The 18,579-nt window shown below is 38.8% G+C and overlaps 1 protein-coding gene and 1 non-coding gene across 3 annotated transcripts in view; one reads left to right on the forward strand and one right to left on the reverse strand.

Annotated features, from left to right (window-relative positions):
• The window catches only part of NAA25 (N-alpha-acetyltransferase 25, NatB auxiliary subunit), an 80,199-nt gene that overhangs the window by 46,468 nt on the left and 15,152 nt on the right, over positions 1 to 18,579 (forward strand). For both annotated transcript variants that reach the window (XM_049619927.1, XM_049619926.1), the window contains 7 exons: positions 817 to 997; positions 2,351 to 2,450; positions 7,664 to 7,815; positions 8,377 to 8,502; positions 12,030 to 12,273; positions 12,661 to 12,784; positions 13,735 to 13,800. In XM_049619927.1, the coding sequence (XP_049475884.1) occupies positions 817 to 997; positions 2,351 to 2,450; positions 7,664 to 7,815; positions 8,377 to 8,502; positions 12,030 to 12,273; positions 12,661 to 12,784; positions 13,735 to 13,800 (993 nt within the window). The remainder of the gene's footprint in view (positions 1 to 816; positions 998 to 2,350; positions 2,451 to 7,663; positions 7,816 to 8,376; positions 8,503 to 12,029; positions 12,274 to 12,660; positions 12,785 to 13,734; positions 13,801 to 18,579) is intronic.
• Positions 9,337 to 9,443, reverse strand: LOC125914988 (U6 spliceosomal RNA). The gene has a single exon (XR_007455526.1). It is a non-coding gene; the product is annotated as a U6 spliceosomal RNA (small nuclear RNA).

Genomic DNA, 18,579 nt, shown 5'->3' on the forward strand with positions numbered 1-18,579 from the left:
ATATTTTGGCATATTTCCTTCTCTCTCTTTCTGTGCATGTTTTACAGACTGAAGATCATTTCTTCACACTAATTTTAACTGTGTGTGTTTTACTGAACGTTAATAAGTATTTATCCTTAATACTAAAAACTCTTCATTAATGTCACATGGCTGCATGATGTTTTCCATGTGTGGGTTTTACTATAACTTATTTCCTCGTTCCCCCATTATTAGTACAGTGAATATTTTTGTATATAAATCTTTATTTCATATTTTCTTTGGTACACAAAACAGAAGTTACTTGGTCTTTAAGACTCTTGATGCATGGAGCCTTTTGAAGGCCAAACAAAAAAAAATGTGTCATATTAGTCTGATTATTAGTGAACAGTTTTATTCAAGTATCACTTGACATTCAAATAGTAGAGTTACATATGGAAGAAAAATGATGTGTAGTGAGAGCATCTGTCTGGAATCTTACAGAGGAAATCTTGTACCGAGAAGGTTGGTGGACTCTAGTTCTCCTTCAGAGTCTATCTCTTCTCAGCATCTAGGATTCTCGGAGATTCCATAACTTTCTTCATAAGACCTTGCAGCTTAATGTTGGCATCACTTTTGTAGATGCATGATTAAGAACTGTGAGGTAACTGTTGAGAGACTCTATTCAGGGAAATTCCTGATTTTGCTTATAGGTATGTATCTAAAATTTGTTCTCAGACACCTAAACTCATTCTTTAAATAGCTAGGGGAGGTGATACGTCAGTGTTTTGTCTTTTGTTTGTGAGAAACCTCCCTTTGTTGTCAAGCACTGTGGATAATGCTGTTACATTTTGATTCTAGGTGATGAGACTGCTGTGTGGCAGGCCCTGACTTTGCTGGAAGAGGGATTAATCCACAGCCCTTCCAACGCTCAATTCAAATTGCTGCTTGTTCGAATCTACTGTGTACTGGGTGCATTTGAACCAGTGGTGGATCTGTACTCCAGCCTTGATGCTAAGCATATCCAGCATGACACCATTGGGTTGGTAGTATATACTCTGAATACCGAGCAGCCAGCTACACTACGGTGGGGTCCTTCTACATGGAACTTGGACTTTTAGAGTTTAGCAGCAGAGTTGTTTCTGTTATTAAGCTTTTTAGATTAAGTAATCCCCCATTATATGGCCTGTTGCAAAGCAGAAAGATTTTTATATCTTCCAGCATTTTGTGGCAATTTTAAAATTTGCACAATTTAGAGAAGGCAAGAAAGTTTTCCCCAGAGATAGCAAACAACTATATACTTTGAACACTTTTTCTTAGCACACGTTGTCTTGAAGTCTTGACTTCTGCTTTGCATTTGAGATTTACACATGTACTTCATTTGTTGACCTCAGAGATTCTTTTTCTTTAATGAAGGGGTTTTTTTGTAAAAAAAAAATTTTTTTTACATTTATTCATTTTTGAGAGACAGGCAGAGTGCAAGTGAGGGTGGGGCAGAGAAAGAGAGACACAGAATCTGAAGCAGGCTCCAGGCTCTGAGCTGTCAGTATGGAGCCTGACGCAGGGCCTGAACTCACAAACCGTGAGAGCACAACCTGAGCCGAAGTCGGACGCCCAACCTACTGAGCCACCCAGGCGCCCGGTTTGTTTGTTTTAATGTTTGTTTATTTTTGAGAGAAAGGGTAGACAGAGTGTAAATGGGGGAGAGGCAGAGAGGGAGGGAAACACGGAATCTGAAGCAGGCTCCAGGTTCTGAGCTATCAGCACAGAGCCTGATGCGGGGCTCGAACCCACGAACCATGAGATCATGACCTGAGCCGTAGTCGGACCCTTAACCGACCGAGCCACCCAGGTGTCCCTCGGTATTTTTTTTTTTAATGTTTATTTTTGAGAGACAGAAACAGAGCATGAGTTGGGGAGCGGCAGAGAGCAAGGGAGACCCAGAATCCAAAGCAGTCTCTAGGCTCTGAGCTGTCTGCATAGAACACATCATGGGGCTCAAACTCATGGACTGTGAGATGTGACCTGAGCCGAAGTCAGACACTTAACCAATAGAGCCACCCAGGTGCCCCTACCTTAGAGCTTCTTTGAATGTGTATTTTGATTATTCTTTGTGATGAACCAAGGGTATATTTTCTTTATCCCTTGTGTCCCATTAATCATCTGAGTATAAGAAAGCATGGCACAGAACTTTAGGTCTCCCACAAAACTGAATTCACTTTGCTCTTTAAAAAAATTTTTTTGATTCCATGAATTAGATAATTTATATGGCAGGATGTTTTAACTTTTCTGTGTGCCTAGCTATGTCTCTGCTATAGTAATTTGAAATACGGTGTTTGATACTAGAAGTGGGTAAGTATAACATGGTTTTTTTTTTTCTTTCCTTCTGACCTAGCTATCTTTTGACCCGATATGCCGAGTCCCTAGGTCAGTATGCTGCTGCATCCCAATCCTGTAACTTCGCGCTCAGGTTTTTCCACTCCAACCAGAAAGATGTAAGTGAAAAATACTTTTTAAAAATATGACCTTGCCCGCTGAATGCACACAATTCAGAAAACATCTTTCCTCGTGTGGTGGGTACACATGTTGAAGTGTGCCATGCATACTTGCCAGTGCCCTTAGGCCATAGCATACTCGCCATGGCTGTTAGGTAGAGGTAAAGAGTTCTTTGTGGTTGCTAGAATGGGTGTGTTTAATAGAATCCATGCAAAGGTGCAGTTAAAACTAGGTGTTAACAGACTACAAAGTGGTATTCTTCCTAGATTTGTCTTTTAATTTCTCTTTTTTTAACATTTATTTATTTTGAGAGGGAGAGAGAGAGAGAATCCCAAGCAGACTCCGTGCTATCAGTGCAGCGCCCAACGTGGGGCCCGAACCCACGGACCTGTGAGATCGTGACCTGAGCTGAAATCAAGAGTCAGACACTCAGCCGACTGCACCACCCAGGGCGCCTGTCTTTTAATTCCTTTAAAAAAAAAAAAAAAAAAAATTATTTCATGTATTTATTTTATTTTACTTTTTATTTTTTTAAAAGACTGCAGCCTTTTTTTAATAAAGATTTTTAAAAATATTTACTTGAGAGAGAAAGAAAAAGAGAGCACAAGTCGGGGAGGGGCAGAGAGAGAGGGGGGCAGAGGATCTGAAGCAGACTCTGTGCTGACAGCAGAGAGCCTGATGCAGGGCTCTAACTCGTGAACCATGAGATCATGACCCGAGCCAATGTTGGATGCTTAACCTACTGAGCCACCCAGACGCCCCTTATTATTTTATTTTTTGAAGTTTATTTATTTATTTTGAGAGAGCGAGCAGGGGAGGGACCGAGAGAGAATATCCCAAGCAGGCTCTATGCTCAGCGTGGAGCCTGATGTGGAGCTTGATCTTTCAACCGGGAGATCATGACTTGAACTGAAATCAAGAGTTGTATGCTTAACTGACTGAGTCACCCAAGCACCCTGTCTGTGAAATTTTTTCTAAGGGTGTAAGACCTAGCCCATAAAGAGTTCATAGCCTGGGATGCCATAGAAGATTCTGCAGTAGCAGCTGCTCTCTGTTACCTTTATTTGTTTCTAAAGTTTATAACCACTGTGCCCTTTGCCAGTAGCCAGTGCACTTGTATTTTCTTAGAATTATGAAATTGACCAATTGAAGGACATTTCAAGAAACTTTTGTCAATAGTATGTTTTTAAAAGTAGCAATAAATAAGGTAGAGCTATGTGCCATAATGAAAGGATGGGATTTGCGCCATATTTTTCACTGCAAGCAGACTTGATCTCCACTTGTCAGTTAAGCAGAAGTTTTATATGGTTTCTAGTCAGTCAACCAGCTGCACAAAACCACCCAGAACATAGGAGAAAGAAGGCACGTCTTGAGGATGGTCATTGCCTGCTTTGTTCTCATGTGCTTCTAAGGCTCATCATCTGGAATTTGGCCATGCCAGATATCTACCCATAGCTTTCTGTGTTCACGGTCTAAGAGCAACTAAGGAACTTGACCAGGAAGCCGTTTTTGGGGGTGGTTCTTGGCAAACAGTCATGAGGATTTTTTTAAATAAAAAACCCTTTCATAACTGTAACAGCTTTGGCTAATCTATCTTCCATTGAATTCTTTAGCTTTGTATTAAATAGAAGGCAGGGCAGAAACATTTCTGAACAATGGAATATAGGTTTATTGTTGTCAGCTTGCAATAATTATGTCCTGACAAGCCTCAGGGCAAGGCCTAGAAGGCTGGTGTAGCAAGGGATGGTGAGCTGTGCATCATTTGGCTTTTAAGCTCTATTCCTCTCCCCCAAATGGCATTTTTCCACCACAGTGATTGGTGGTATCTTTGTTCAGACTTCATTTTGTGTCATAGCTCCTAATCAGGAAGAGAGGGAAGTGTAGGCATCAGCATCGGAACATGCTGCTTAGAAGGTGCTGGCCTGGCTTAGAGATCCGAGGGCATCTCTAGGACCTTGGGTTTCTAAAGTATCCTGGCACAGGTAGGCAGTTGAGTTATAAATCTCTGTTTGCACTGTGTATTGAAGTATCTGTGATTGCCCTTTCCCAGTTTTTAAGAAGTTGCATTAACTCAAAAAAAAAAAAAAAAAATCAAAAGGGTTTCTTAAATCTCATTAATCTGGCTGTCATTGCTTATTTCTAAGGAAGATTGACTGATGATGCCTTTTCAAAGTTTTGTTCTCAAATAGCTCTGAGGTGGCAATTGGGGGTGAATAAGGGATTATTCCAAGCCTGGAGGCTGGTTTTACTCCAGTTTAATCATCCAGCATTCAAGAAGCACTATATGATTCATGATTTGGTCAATAATGTACGTTATTTTATACTAATGAAAATTAAGCTTTAGTTTCCCCCCCACAAATACTGTATCTAAAGAGTTGTTTTGAAAAGAAAACACCCACTCCAAAACAACAACTCCAAGTTATTGTTATAGGAAGGGAGATATCCTTAGGAGTGATTTGAGAAGGGTATGTTGTTCTTAGTGAATTTTTTGTATCTTTGATGTTTTGCTGATGGTTGTGTGTGGCAGGAGTGACTAATTCATCTGAATATATGTGATGCTGAACCTGATCATTTTATTGATCTGGGACTAAGACTCTCTACTTGGAATTTATTTTTATTACTACTAAGAAGAAAGAACTTACTTAATCATACTAAAGTAGATAATCTTTGGGGGATCCTAGAGGCAAAAGCAAAAACCAATACAGCAAGTAAAATGCACCCTCAACCTTAATGCCTAGCCTGAGTCCCAAAATAGGGAAATGGAGACTGTGGTGTGGACTGTTTCCTATAGGACTTGGAGGGTAAGAAAGAGCATGATTGTAGTGTTGTGTTAAACCTAATAGTATTAGAAATATCTCTGGAAAGCTAAAGCTCTGTGTTCTGATTTTTATTCTTGGGAGTTTTTGAGATCCCCAGATGGTTTTTTCTTGGGTGACTGATGTGTTTCAATTCCCAGCTTGCTCTTGAAAGAACACATTTAATCCTTCAATGGAAAATCCAGCGTTCTGCTTTGTAAGGCTTTGTGCTATGAGGTTGAAAGTTAAATTGGGAAAGTCTACACAGGGATTTTCTTTCTGGAAAGGTCATCATTGTTGCTGTCATCTTACTTTGGAGTAGATTTTTACAATATGAGAATTAGAGTCAGATTTTCTTATCTCCAAAAGTTACTTACTTGTTTGTATTTAAAAATAATTTCCCTTGAAAAGTGTAACATAAGTATTCAAGAAGATGATTATTTAGGGTTTGATGTCCATCTATTTTGCTAATTTTTACAGTGACCAGGGTTCATTTCAGGAATCCATATGGGATATAACTAGCCTCATTGGTGCATAAATGAGTAGAAATAGGTACGGACAACATTCTCTGATAGTCAGAAGTTTTTCAAGTGCCTGTGGCTTCCAGTTTTGCCTGCAGTTCCAGTAGGGGTTGTTTTTTCCAATCATAGAACTTCCCCAGGCTCGGTCTTATTGGAAGATGCCCAGGTCCTTTGCTAGCTCTGCAGCGATAACTTTGCTGCAGCATTAAAGGAGGACTGTCTTAAAAACAGAAGCCAGAGAACTACAGTTACTTTCTCAGTTTGTTAAAAGGACTACATTTCCTTTTTGTTGCCCCTTATTTTTCTTTTTTAAAAGCTATTATCTTTTTTTCAGTAGTGGTAGTCCATGGACCACTCAAATTAAAACACCTCTGTACTTTGTAAACTTGGGTTCTTTTCTTTAATCAGCATATTTTGGAAGTGTAATTGATAAATTTGATTGGAGTCCCCAGAGTCATATTTTTATCCCCATTAACTGCTGGATCATATGTTCCCAAGCAGCTGGTTTTTTCAAGCTGTAAATTCCTATTGCAAGGGCTTCTGGTAAACCTTGCTTTCTCCTAGCCATGAGGCCTTTGGATAGGCATTTGTGTTTAGAGCATCCTGGCCTCTTCTTGATGGGGCATATCACTGTCCTTTAATCAAGCTAGAAGGTACACTTGAGCTTTTTTGGATAGTCCTTCTTTAAACCTGCAGGATCACAAGTAATCTTTTTAATTTTCTTGTGTCCGTCCGTCTTTAATTTCTCCAGATACTGCAGGCAAACAGCTCGCCGAGGTGTCCCATGGGGTTTAAAAGCCGCATCGAATGCAGTTGAATTAGCGCCCGTGGCGCAATCCCGCGGCCTGAAATGAACCCTGCGAGGCTGTGTATCAGAGGGTATGTTGTTGAACTATTGGCCTATTTTCCTACTGGGCAAATTATTCAGTCATAATGGAGATGGGGGCAGAGCTGACTGAGGCTGTGTTTAAAAAGACTGGCTTTTCTAGAAAGGATCTTTGGGGCAGATATCTGCTTTGAGCGTAACATTTTCCGTGGCCCAAAAGGGTGCCCTCCTGACTTGTGATCCTGATGGCATAGGCCCACACCCATGAAATGTTCTTTCCTGAGATTTTCTTCTGTTGTGCCAGAATTTCTGTTGAGAGTTCTTTTTCTTGCCTCTGTTCACAACATTTCATCTGTACATATGTATTAATTGAAAATTAAAGTGCACGTGGTGAGTGTTCCCTTCACTTACTTGTTCATGGAATTTTTCAGCATTGGTCTTACGTAGTTTGGATGGATAAGAAACCTGGTTCTTGCAGTCTTTCTGTCCTCATAATGGATTCTGATGAATTTTTATGGGTCCTTTTTTTGTTGTCTTCTATCCTGTTGTAATGCATATATGCCCTATGTTTGTGACATATAGTATTTAGAAATAAACAAAACCAGGGAGTAGCCTGTCTTTTCTGAAGGAGGGTGATTTTTATTTGGGTTGATTGTGGGTGGTTATATTATTCCCGGTGTTTTTGGAACTTTTGTATAAAACACAGTTTATCTTAGATGCAGAAAAACATGGAGTAATATCCCTTCCACAATGGCACTAACCAAATTTTTGACTGACGTGGCAACCTCTAGTCCTATTGAATTGAAAGACATAACTGCTAAGAGAAAGTCTCTGGTGGTAGCAGCAGCTGGGTATTATTACAAGTAGTAGTAGTAAAGAACACATATGATTCTGGTATAGGAAAGAAGAAAAATAATGTTTTTAATAGCTGATATTCTACTTGGTGACCTTTAGAGATTAGATTTCATATCTTAATTTTAGTGTGAGTGTTTTGTTTTGCATGACAAGGTTTGCCTTCCTTTGCCTGATATGTGAGATATTTATACCGAGGTGGTATCTTTCCTTCCCAGACCTCAGAATATATTATTCAAGCTTACAAATATGGTGCATTTGAGAAGATCCCAGAATTTATCGCTTTTAGGAACAGGCTGAATAATTCTCTTCATTTTGCACAAGTCCGTACTGAACGGATGTTGTTAGACCTTCTACTTGAAGCAAATATGTAAGTATTGAATAAGAGCTAAAAAGGAACTAAGGGATTAGATCAGATCCTAAGAACCATTGGCTAATGGGTGATATTGGTAGACTTAAGATAAGGAAAAATGGAAAGAAAAAAAGAGAGAGTGAGAGAGAAATTTGGTAGGGACAGAGAAGAAAGGGGAAATAACTCACTGCGTGGCATGGGTAATGATCGGGTGCTGCCGGCACCATTTCATGTTCCGTACAGAAGCCAGCCAGGTGGTGGTCCTCACCCTAGTCCATATAATTTTTAAAAAGTTCCCCTTCCCCTGTGAACATGAGATTTCAGGAATTAATTCTGATCCACTTTATTTTATTTGAGCTTCCAGACCCTTTCTCTTGCTGTGTAGCAGGCCAACATGATATAGGTGGGCTTGGTTCTATGTCACCTTCTGTGAGCTTTTACCTCTTAATAGTAAATCCTTCTACCTCCCTTCCTTCCTGTTTCTTTTCCTTTCTTTCTAGTAAAACAAAGTTGTGGCTAATCTGTTTTCATGGCTGGTTTACTATTGAAATAATACATAAATAAATTTCTATATCACAGATCAACCAGTTTAGCAGAAAGTATAAAATCAATGAATCTTCGGCCAGAAGAAGATGACATTCCATGGGAAGCCTTGCGAGACAACAGAGACTTAAATGTTTTCTTCAGCTGGGATCCAAAAGATAGGTAACTGGAATTTAACCCCAAGCATTTATTTTTGCAGAATTAGGATGAATCTAACAGTTAAAAAAAAAATATATATATCTTTTTTACACAAATATAATAACATGGTTATTATGTGGATACGAAGATATAAGTAAGCCAAAGGAGGAAAATGAATCTCATTCCTATGTTGGATTATTGACTAATATAAAAATTAGATTTTCCTTCATAACATACATAAAAACAGATTCCAGGTGGATCAAAGGTCATGTGCTAAAACGCCTTAGAGAATCTATAAGAAAATATAAAAATATTTTTAAGTGGTTAGGGAAAGCCTTTCTTAGCATTACATCAAACCTGGAAACATAAAGGATCTGATCTCTAAATGTTAGCCTTCTATATAGAAATAAATTTGTTAACAAGTTCTAAAGGTATGTGGTAAATTGGTAAATTTCTTCATATATATTAATATCTTTCACATACAAGGAGAAATCTTTTTAAAGTTTTTTTTTTTTTAATTTTTTTTGAGAGAGAGTGCAAGCCAGGGAGAGGGAGAGAGGGAGTGAATCTTAAGCAGGCTCCGTATTGAGTGTGGAGCCTGACCTGGGGCTTGACCCCATGACTCTGGGATCATGACCTGAGCTGAAATCAAGAGTCAGGTGCTCAGGTGCCCCTGTCCAATAGTTTAAAAAAAAAAAAAAATCTTTATCACTGTACAGTGCATTTCATTGAACTTGTTAAGTCCAATTTGGGTTTTTTTAAAAATTAAATTTAATTTTATTATTTTTTTAAATTTACATCCAGATTAGTTAGCATGTAGTGTAACAGTGATTTCAGGAGTAGATTCCTTAGTGCTCCTAAAGATACTGAACCTTCATGAATTTGCGTGGCATCCTTGTGTAGGGGCCGTGCTAATCTTCTCTGCATCGTACCAATTTCAGTGTATGTGCTGCCGAAGCGAGCACAAGTCCAATTTGTTTTTTAGTTATCTTCTTATTGATTTATTAAGAGTTCTCCCGGGGCACCTGGGTGACTCCGTCGGTTGAGGGTCCTACTCTTGATTTTGGCTCAGGTCATGATCCCTGGGTCATGGGGTTGAGCCCCATGTTGGGCTCCACACTGAATATGGAGCCTGCTTGGGATTCTCTCTCCTCTCCCCTTGCACGCTCTCTCTTTCTAAAATTAAAATTAAAAAAAAAACCAAAAACTATTGGACAAAGATAAAAAAGATTAATACTTGTGGTCAGCAAGGTTGTAGGGAAAATGGTTGTTGTACATTGTCGTGATGGTAAAACTTTATATATAATCTTTCTATAGGGAATTTTAGTGATCTGTATTAAGATTGAAAATTCCAAATGTTCTGCAGGCTGCACAGATCCTGGGCTGAGCCTTTATTAAGCAGATCTAATATTTTTTGATGCCCATGGGCCAGTGGCCCTGGGCTGATCTGTAGCTCCCAGCAGTCCTCAGCCTTCTCCTCTGGCTCTGATGCATCTAGGGACTCCGGCTGTGAGCTAGGGGAAAGATATGGGTCTTAGCATTGGGGGATGCTGCCTGCTCCTGTGCTGAAGGCAAGAATTGTGAACCAGAATCCTGGCAGGAACTATTTTTCACCCTCCCTGGTGGCCACTTTGTTCTCCCATTTCTGATTCCCTGGCTCCACTCTACCCCAAATTAACCTTTTCTTTTGTTGTTTCCATATGACCTTTTTTATACTTGTTCAGGAAAAAAAAAAAGATTGAAAATTCCATATCCCATTTAATTCAGCAGATCCACTTCTAGAAAAGTACAACCTAAAGCAGTAAGTGCAAAAGCATGCAGAGTTATGTATATGAGGTAGTTCTCTATACATTTGACCCTTTAACAGTGCAGGGTTGGGGCGCCTGGGTGGCGCAGTCGGTTAAGCGTCCGACTTCAGCCAGGTCACGATCTCGCGGTCCGTGAGTTCGAGCCCTGCGTCGGGCTCTGGGCTGATGGCTCGGAGCCTGGAGCCTGTTTCCGATTCTGTGTCTCCCTCTCTCTCTGCCCCTCCCCCGTTCATGCTCTGTCTCTCTCTGTCCCAAAAATAAAAAAAAAAAAAAAAAAACGTTGAAAAAAAACAGTGCAGGGTTGGGGCACTGACCCCTTACACAGTCAAAAATCCATGTGTTAATTTTAACTCCCCAGAAACTTAACTACTAATAGTCTACTATTGACCGAAAGCCTTACCAATAACACAAACAATTGAGCAACACGTATTTTGTATGTCATGTGTATCATATACTATGTTTTTATAATAAAGTAAGCTAGAGAAAGAAAATATAAAGAAAATCATAAGGAGGAGAAAATACATTTACAGTAAATGTATTTTTGCTAGGATTCATAAGATTCCACTTTTGGTTGTCATCACAGCTAAGGTTTATTATAACAGAAGGATACATGACAGGATTAGCAAGGGAAAAAGACACAGAATCTGGAAAACTCCATGCACAGACTTCCAATGCTGTCTCTCTCCTGTGAGGAGACATATCAAGTGTGCTCCTTTCTTTAGCAGTGAAAAATGCAATGATGCATGTGCAGTGTTTCTGCTCAGAGAAGCCCATTTGAGATTTGGTGCCCAAGATTTTTACTAGCTGGTTATGTAGGCACCCTCTGTGTAGTACGTGCCAATATTCCAGACTCCCAGAAGGAAAGTAGGTGTTCACCATAGACCATATGGTTTGTACAAACAGTTTAGGCACAGTGAGCCGCTCTTACCATTTAGGGAATGGTTGGCATGCCAAGTTCCTAGATACCAGCTACAGGTCAGCCTTGTAAGTTGGCCCTTCTAAAGACAATAACCTCAGGCTTGCTGTGTTAATTCTTTTCTGCAGAAAAGAAAGAAAAAGATACAGTTTGCAAAATAGTATAAATATTGTGAACCCACTTATTTAAAATGTGTTAAATTATATAAATATTTTTAGTTGCAGTTGTATACATAACATCTGTGTTGTAAGAGTCTGAAAGGATGCATACCAAGCTTTTTTTTTTTTTTTTAATATTTTTATTTATTTTTGAGGGAGTGCAAGCAGGGAGGGGCAGAGAGAGGGGAGGGTGGAAAGGGGGGTGAACAGAGGATCTGAAGCCTGTTCTGTGCTGACAGCACAGAGCCTGATGCAGGGCTGGAACTCACAAACCATGAGATCATGACCTGAACCAAAGTCAGATGCTTAACTGACTGAGCCACCCAGGTGCCCCATACCAAGTTTGTTAATATTGCAGGTGTTTGGTTATCAGGGCACATTTCCCTTTTATTTTTCAGTTTTCTGTCATTTGAATTTCAAATATGTGATACATATTTTGTTGTTATTAGAAGTCTCCCTTAAGGGGAAAAAATGACCTGTTAGGTAGGTTACCGCTCCCATTTTATCGATGCTGAAATGGACACTTGGGTGATTTGGGTTTGTCTGAGATCATTCAGTTAGTAGACAAATGCTGGTAGCGTTCAAAGGCATTGTGATTGATGAATGTGAACTTTGAAAGATGGCAACACATTAACTAAAATGGATGGGTTGGGGATATTTCTTTTTAAGGGATGTTTCTGAAGAACATAAGAAACTTTCCTTGGAGGAGGAGACCATGTGGTTAAGAATCCGTTCCTTAACATTGAGGCTGATCAGTGGACTTCCAAGTCTTAATCATCCTGTGGAGCCAAGGAACTCAGAAAAGACCACTGAAAATGGCGTGTCCTCCCGGATTGATATTTTTCGTTTACTCCTTCAACAGCTGGAGGTGGCTATGGAGACAGGAAAGCGATTTATTGGGAAAGAAATTCAGGTATCAACAGTATTTACCATCAAATCTACAATAATCTATGACTGTCTTTTTAATAAATAGGAATTTGGGTTGGGGGGATAGTAGAGAACAGTACTTTGTTCCAGTATTTATGACACTTGAATTGCAGAGGCTTCCTCACTGTCCAAACTGGATAATGAGGAAAAACAAAATAGCTTCATTTGTGATGGTAAATTTGTAATAGCTATCAACAAATTAATGCAGAGCTTCTGTTTTCACTGTAATGACTTAGTGATTAGTTTGATGATAAGTGGTTTGCAACTTAATCACTGAGATAGACTTTATCTAGTAGTTGTAGTCCCCTGTTTTCTTGTTTTATATAAATTTAGGTGGATTTAATGGACATTACTTTCCCTCCCTTTTTTCCAGTATCCTTTCCTTGGTCCTGTACCCACCAGAATGGGTGGATTCTTCAGTTCTGGCTGTTCTCAGTGTCAGACCAGTTCTTTTTATCTTGTTAGTGATATTTATGAGCTGGACACCAGTGGTTTAGGTAAGTATACATTTTTGCGAGTATTTACTAGGTCTTTGTCATTGAAAACCTAGTAAATGTAACAAAATATTTATAACCTCACATATTTAGACAGATTGGGAGGAGGTGGAATCTATTCTGGAAATATCTGGTTTAATATCCAACAAGGTACATTCATAGGTACAGAGTAATGTTTTAGAAATTTAAGTCTTTTTCCTCTTTCAGATCACTTGTTAGGTCCAAAAGTTGAAGAAATCCTTAGTTTGTTGAAATATTGTTGGATTTCAGATTGAATTCTTTACTAAGCTTTGTGGAGAAAAGTTTTTTCCTTAACCCAGTGAGAATCACACATATTCCATAGATTCCCCCCTCCCCACCCCCACCCCCCTGGCCAATTATAAATTTTGTAGATTCTGTCTACAAGTATTTGAGAGTATTTGAAGCACATAGATTTTAATTCTTCCTAGACAATTTGAGGTATTGCTCTTGATAGAAAGATAATTAATGCCTTTCTTCTATTTTTCCTTTTCTTCATCTTTTTCTTTGTCTCTCAGTAATAGAATTTGAGGCCTATGAGTCTTTTTTTTTTTATTTTTTATTTATTTTTTTTTATTAAATTTTTTTTTTTTTTTTAACGTTTATTTATTTTTGGGACAGAGAGAGAGCATGAACTGGGGAGGGGCAGAGAGAAGGAGACACAGAATCGGAAGCAGGCTCCACGCTCTGAGCCATCAGCCCAGAGCCTGACGCGGGGCTCAAACTCATGGACCGTGAGATCGTGACCTGAGCTGAAGTCGGACGCTTAACCGACTGAGCCACCCAGGCGCCCCAGAGGCCTATGAGTCTTAAGAGAAAAGAAAATGTCCTTGCCCATGAGTTGCTTATAGGTGTTGATCTTGCTTTTTTCTTCCTAGCAAAATGAATTGAAAGTTTTTCTTTTTCTTTTTCTTTTTTTTTTCTTTTCTGTTTAGAGGATACAGTGGAGATCCAGGAGCGAGTAGAGAATAGTCTTAAGTCTTTACTAGAACAGTTAAAAGGTAAGCATTCTGATTGTGGATTTCCATGTTTTATCATGTTGCCTGACACTCATTTTTTAGTAGAAACTTGAAAGAGTTGCAAATAATAACTTGAAAATAATGCGTACTTACGGTATTTTGAAAGACTTGTTTTTAATTTTAAAAAGTTTCGACTATAAAAGTAATAGATAACCTATTATGAAACAGTACACAAGTAGTCTTTCTCCCTTTCCCAGCCTCATTTCCCCAGAGAAGTAAGTACTGTTACTTACAAGGTAAGTAACACTTTGGAGTTGATACTCCTAGCTAGATGCCCCCCTAAACAGTCATCCATGTGTATGTGGAAATACATACTAGTGATTTTTATTTAACATATGAAAAGGTATAATACATGCTTTTCTGATTTTAATTTTCTGTTGTCTTGGACACTTAACCATGTCAGTTGCATATAATATTCCACAGTATTATATCAGTGTACTAAGTTTGAGTTATTTATAACTATTTTTTATAATGTTTATTTATTTTGAGAGAGAGAGCATGACCCAGGGAGGGGCAGGAAGAGAGGGAAAGAATCCCAAGCAGGTTCCACACTCAGTGTGGAGCCCGATGCGGGGCTTGATCTCACAACCATGAGATCATGACCTGAGTCCAAATCGAGTTGGACGCTTAACTGACGGAGCCACCCAGGTGCCCCATATAACTGTATTTATAACAGTGCTGAAATGAACATCTTGGGACATAAATGTTTGGGTACTTATTTGAGTATTTCTTTGGGATTAAATTCCTAGAAATGGAATTGTTGGTGAAAAGGAGATATTTATGCATTTAAAAAAATTATTTTTTATTTTTTATTTTTTATTTTTTCAATATATGAAATTTATTGTCAAAATGGTTTCCATACAACACTGAGCGCTCATCCCAAAAGGTGCTCTCCTCAATACCCATCACCCACCCTCCCCTCCCTCCCACCCTCTATCAACCCTCAGTTTGTTCTCAGTTTTTAAGAGTCTCTTATGCTTTGGCTCTCTCCCACTCTAACCTCTTTTTTTTTTTTTCCTTCCCCTCCCCCATGGGTTTCTGTTAAGTTTCTCAGGATCCACATAAGAGTGAAAACATATGGTATCTGTCTTTCTCTCTGTGGCTTATTTCACTTAGCATCACACTCTCCAGTTCCATCCAGGTTGCTACAAAGGGCCATATTTCATTCTTTCTCATTGCCACATAGTACTCCATTGTGCATTTAAACCACAATTTCTTTATCCACTCATCAGTTGATGGACATTTAGGCTCTTTCCATAATTTGGCTATTGTTGAGAGTGCTGCTATAAACATTGGGGTACAAGTGCCCCTGTGCATCAGTACTCCTGTATCCCTTGGGTAAATTCCTAGCAGTGCTACTGCTGGGTTCATAGGGTAGGTCTATTTTGAATTTTCTGAGGAACCTCCACACTGTTTTCCAGAGCAGCTGCACCAATTTGCATTCCCACCAACAGTGCAAGAGGGTTTCCGTTTCTCCACATCCTCTCCAGCATCTATAGTCTCCTGATTTGTTCATTTCGGCCACTCTGACTGGCGTGAGGTGATATCTGAGTGTGGTTTTGATTTGTATTTCCCTGATGAGGAGCGACGTTGAGCATCTTTTCATGTGCCTGTTGGCCATCCGGATGTCTTCTTTAGAGAAGTGTCTATTCATGTTTTCTGCCCATTTCTTCACTGGGTTATTTGTTTTTCGGGTGTGGAGTTTGGTGAGCTCTTTATACATTTTTGGATACTAGCCCTTTGTCCGATATGTCATTTGCAAATAATTTTTCCCATTCTGTTGGTTGCCTTTTAGTTTTGTTGATTGTTTCCTTTGCTGTGCAGAAGATTTTTATCTTCATGAGGTCCCAGTAGTTCATTTTTGCTTTTAATTCCCTTGCCTTTGGGGATGTGTCAAGTGAGAAATGGCTACGGCTGAGGTCAGAGAGGTCTTTTCCTGCTTTCTCCTCTAGGGTTTTGATGGTTTCCTGTCTCACGTTCAGGTCCTTTATCCATTTTGAGTTTATTTTTGTGAATAGTGTGAGAAAGTGGTCTAGTTTCAGCCTTCTGCATGTTGCTGTCCAGTTCTCCCAGCACCATTTGTTAAAGAGACTGTCTTTTTAGCATTGGATATTCTTTCCGGCTTTGTCAAAGATTAGTTAGCCATACGTTTGTGGGTCTAGTTCTGGGGTTTCTATTCTATTCTATTCTATTCTATTCTATTCTATTCTATTCCATTGGTCTATGTTTTTGTGCCAATACCATACTGTCTTGATGATTACAGTTTTGTAGTAGAGGCTAAAGTCTGGGATTGTGATTCCTCCTGCTTTGGTCTTTTTCAAAATTACTTTGGCTATTCGGGGCCTTTTGTGGTTCCATATGAATTTTAGGATTGCTTGTTCTAGCTTCGAGAAGAATGCTGGTGCAGTTTTGATTGGGATTGCATTGAATGTGTAGATAGCTTTGGGTAGTATTGACATTTTAACAATATTTATTCTTCCAATCCATGAGCATGGAATGTTTTTCCATTTCTTTATGTCTTCCTCAATTTCCTTCATAAACTTTCTATAGTTTTCGGCATACAGATCTTTTACATCTTTGGTTAGATTTATCCCTAGGTATTTTATGCTTCTTGGTGCAATTGTGAATGGGATCAGTTTCTTTATTTGTCTTTCTGTTGCTTCATTATTAGTGTATAAGAATGCAGCTGATTTCTGTACATTAATTTTGTATCCTGCAACTTTGCTAAATTCACGTATCAGTTCTAGCAGACTTTTGGTGGAGTCTATCTGATTTTCCATGTATAATACCATGTCATCTGCAAAAAGTGAAAGCTTAACTTCATCTTTGCCAATTTTGATGCCTTTGATTTTCTTTTGTTGTCTGATTGCTGATGCTAGCACTTCCAACACTATGTTAAACAACAGCGGTAAGAGTGGACATCCCTGTCGTGTTCCTGGTCTCAGGGAAAAAGCTTTCAGTTTTTCCCCATTGAGGATGATGTTAGCTGTGGGCTTTTCATAAATGGCTTTTATGATGTTTAAGTATGTTCCTTCTATCCTGACTTTCTCGAGGGTTTTTATTAAGAAAGGATGCTGAATTTTGTCAAATGCTTTTTCTGCATCGATTGACAGGATCATATGGTTCTTATCTTTTCTTTTATTAATGTGATGTGTATCACATTGATTGATTGCGAATGTTGAACCAGCCCTGCAGCCCAGGAATGAATCCCACTTGATCATGGTGAATAATTCTTTTTATATGCTGTTGAATTCAATTTGGTAGTATCTTATTGAGAATTTTTGCATCCATATTCATCAGGGATATTGGCCTGTAGTTCTCTTTTTTACTGGGTCTCTGTCTGGTTTAGGAATCAAAGTAATACTGGCTTCATAGAATGAGTCTGGAAGTTTTCCTTCCCTTTCTATTTTTTTGGAATAGCTTGAGAAGGATACGTATTATCTCTGTTTTAAACGTCTGGTAGAACTCCCCTGGGAAGCCATCTGGTCCTGGACTCTTATTTGTTGGGAGATTTTTGATAACCGATTCAATTTCCTTGCTTGTTATGGGTCTGTTCAAGCTTTCTATTTCCTCCTGATTGAGTTTTGGAAGTGTGTGGGTGTTGAGGAATTTGTCCATTTCTTCCAGGTTGTCCAGTTTGTTGGCATATAATTTTTCATAGTATTCCCTGATAATTGCTTGTATTTCTGAGGGATTGGTTGTAATAATTCCATTTTCATTTATGATTTTATCTATTTGGGTCATCTCCCTTTTCTTTTTGGGAAGCCTGGCTAGAGGTTTATCAATTTTGTTTATTTTTTCAAAAAACCAACTCTTGGTTTCATTGATCTGCTCTACAGTTTTTTTAGATTCTATATTGTTTATTTCTGCTCTGATCTTTATTATTTCTCTTCTTCTGCTGGGTTTAGGTTGTCTTTGCTGTTCTGGTTCTATTTCCTTTAGGTGTGCTGTTAGATTTTGTATTTGGGATTTTTCTTGTTTCTTGAGATAGGCCTGGATTGCAATGTATTTCCCTCTCAGGACTGCCCTCGCTGCATCCCAGAGCATTTGGATTGTTGTATTTTCATTTTCGTTTATTTCCATATATTTTTAAATTTCTTCTCTAAGTACCTGCTTGACCCATTCATTCTTTAGTAGGGTGTTTTTTAACCTCCATGCTTTTGGAGGTTTTCCAGACTTTTTCCTGTGGTTGATTTCAAGCTTCATAGCATTGTGGTCTGAAAGTATGCATGGTATGATCTCAATTCTTGTATACTTATGAAGGGCTGTTTTGTGACCCTGTATGTAATCTATCTTGGAGAATGTTCCATGTGCACTCGAGAAGAAAGTATATTCTGTTGCTTTGGGATGCAGAGTTCTAAATATATCTGTCAAGTCCATCGGATCCAATGTATCATTCAGGGCCCTTGTTTTTTTATTGACCATGTGTCTAGATGGTCTATCCATTTCTGTAAATAGAGTGTTAAAGTCCCCTGCAATTACCACATTCTTATCAATAAGGTTGCTTATGTTTGTGAGCAATTGTTTTATATATTTGGGGGCTCCTGTATTCAGCGCATAGACATTTATAATTGTTAGCTCTTCCTGATGGATAGACCCTGTAATTATTATATAATGCCCTTCTTCATCTCTTATTACAGCCTTTAATTTAAAGTCTAGTTTGTCTGATATAAGTATGGCTACTCCAGCTTTCTTTTGACTTCCAGTAGCATGATAAATAGTTCTCCATCCCCTCACTTTCATCTGAAGGTGTCCTCAGGT

This window comes from Panthera uncia (assembly GCF_023721935.1).
Source record: "Panthera uncia isolate 11264 chromosome D3 unlocalized genomic scaffold, Puncia_PCG_1.0 HiC_scaffold_8, whole genome shotgun sequence".
In the NCBI taxonomy this organism is placed as follows: domain Eukaryota; kingdom Metazoa; phylum Chordata; class Mammalia; order Carnivora; family Felidae; genus Panthera; species Panthera uncia.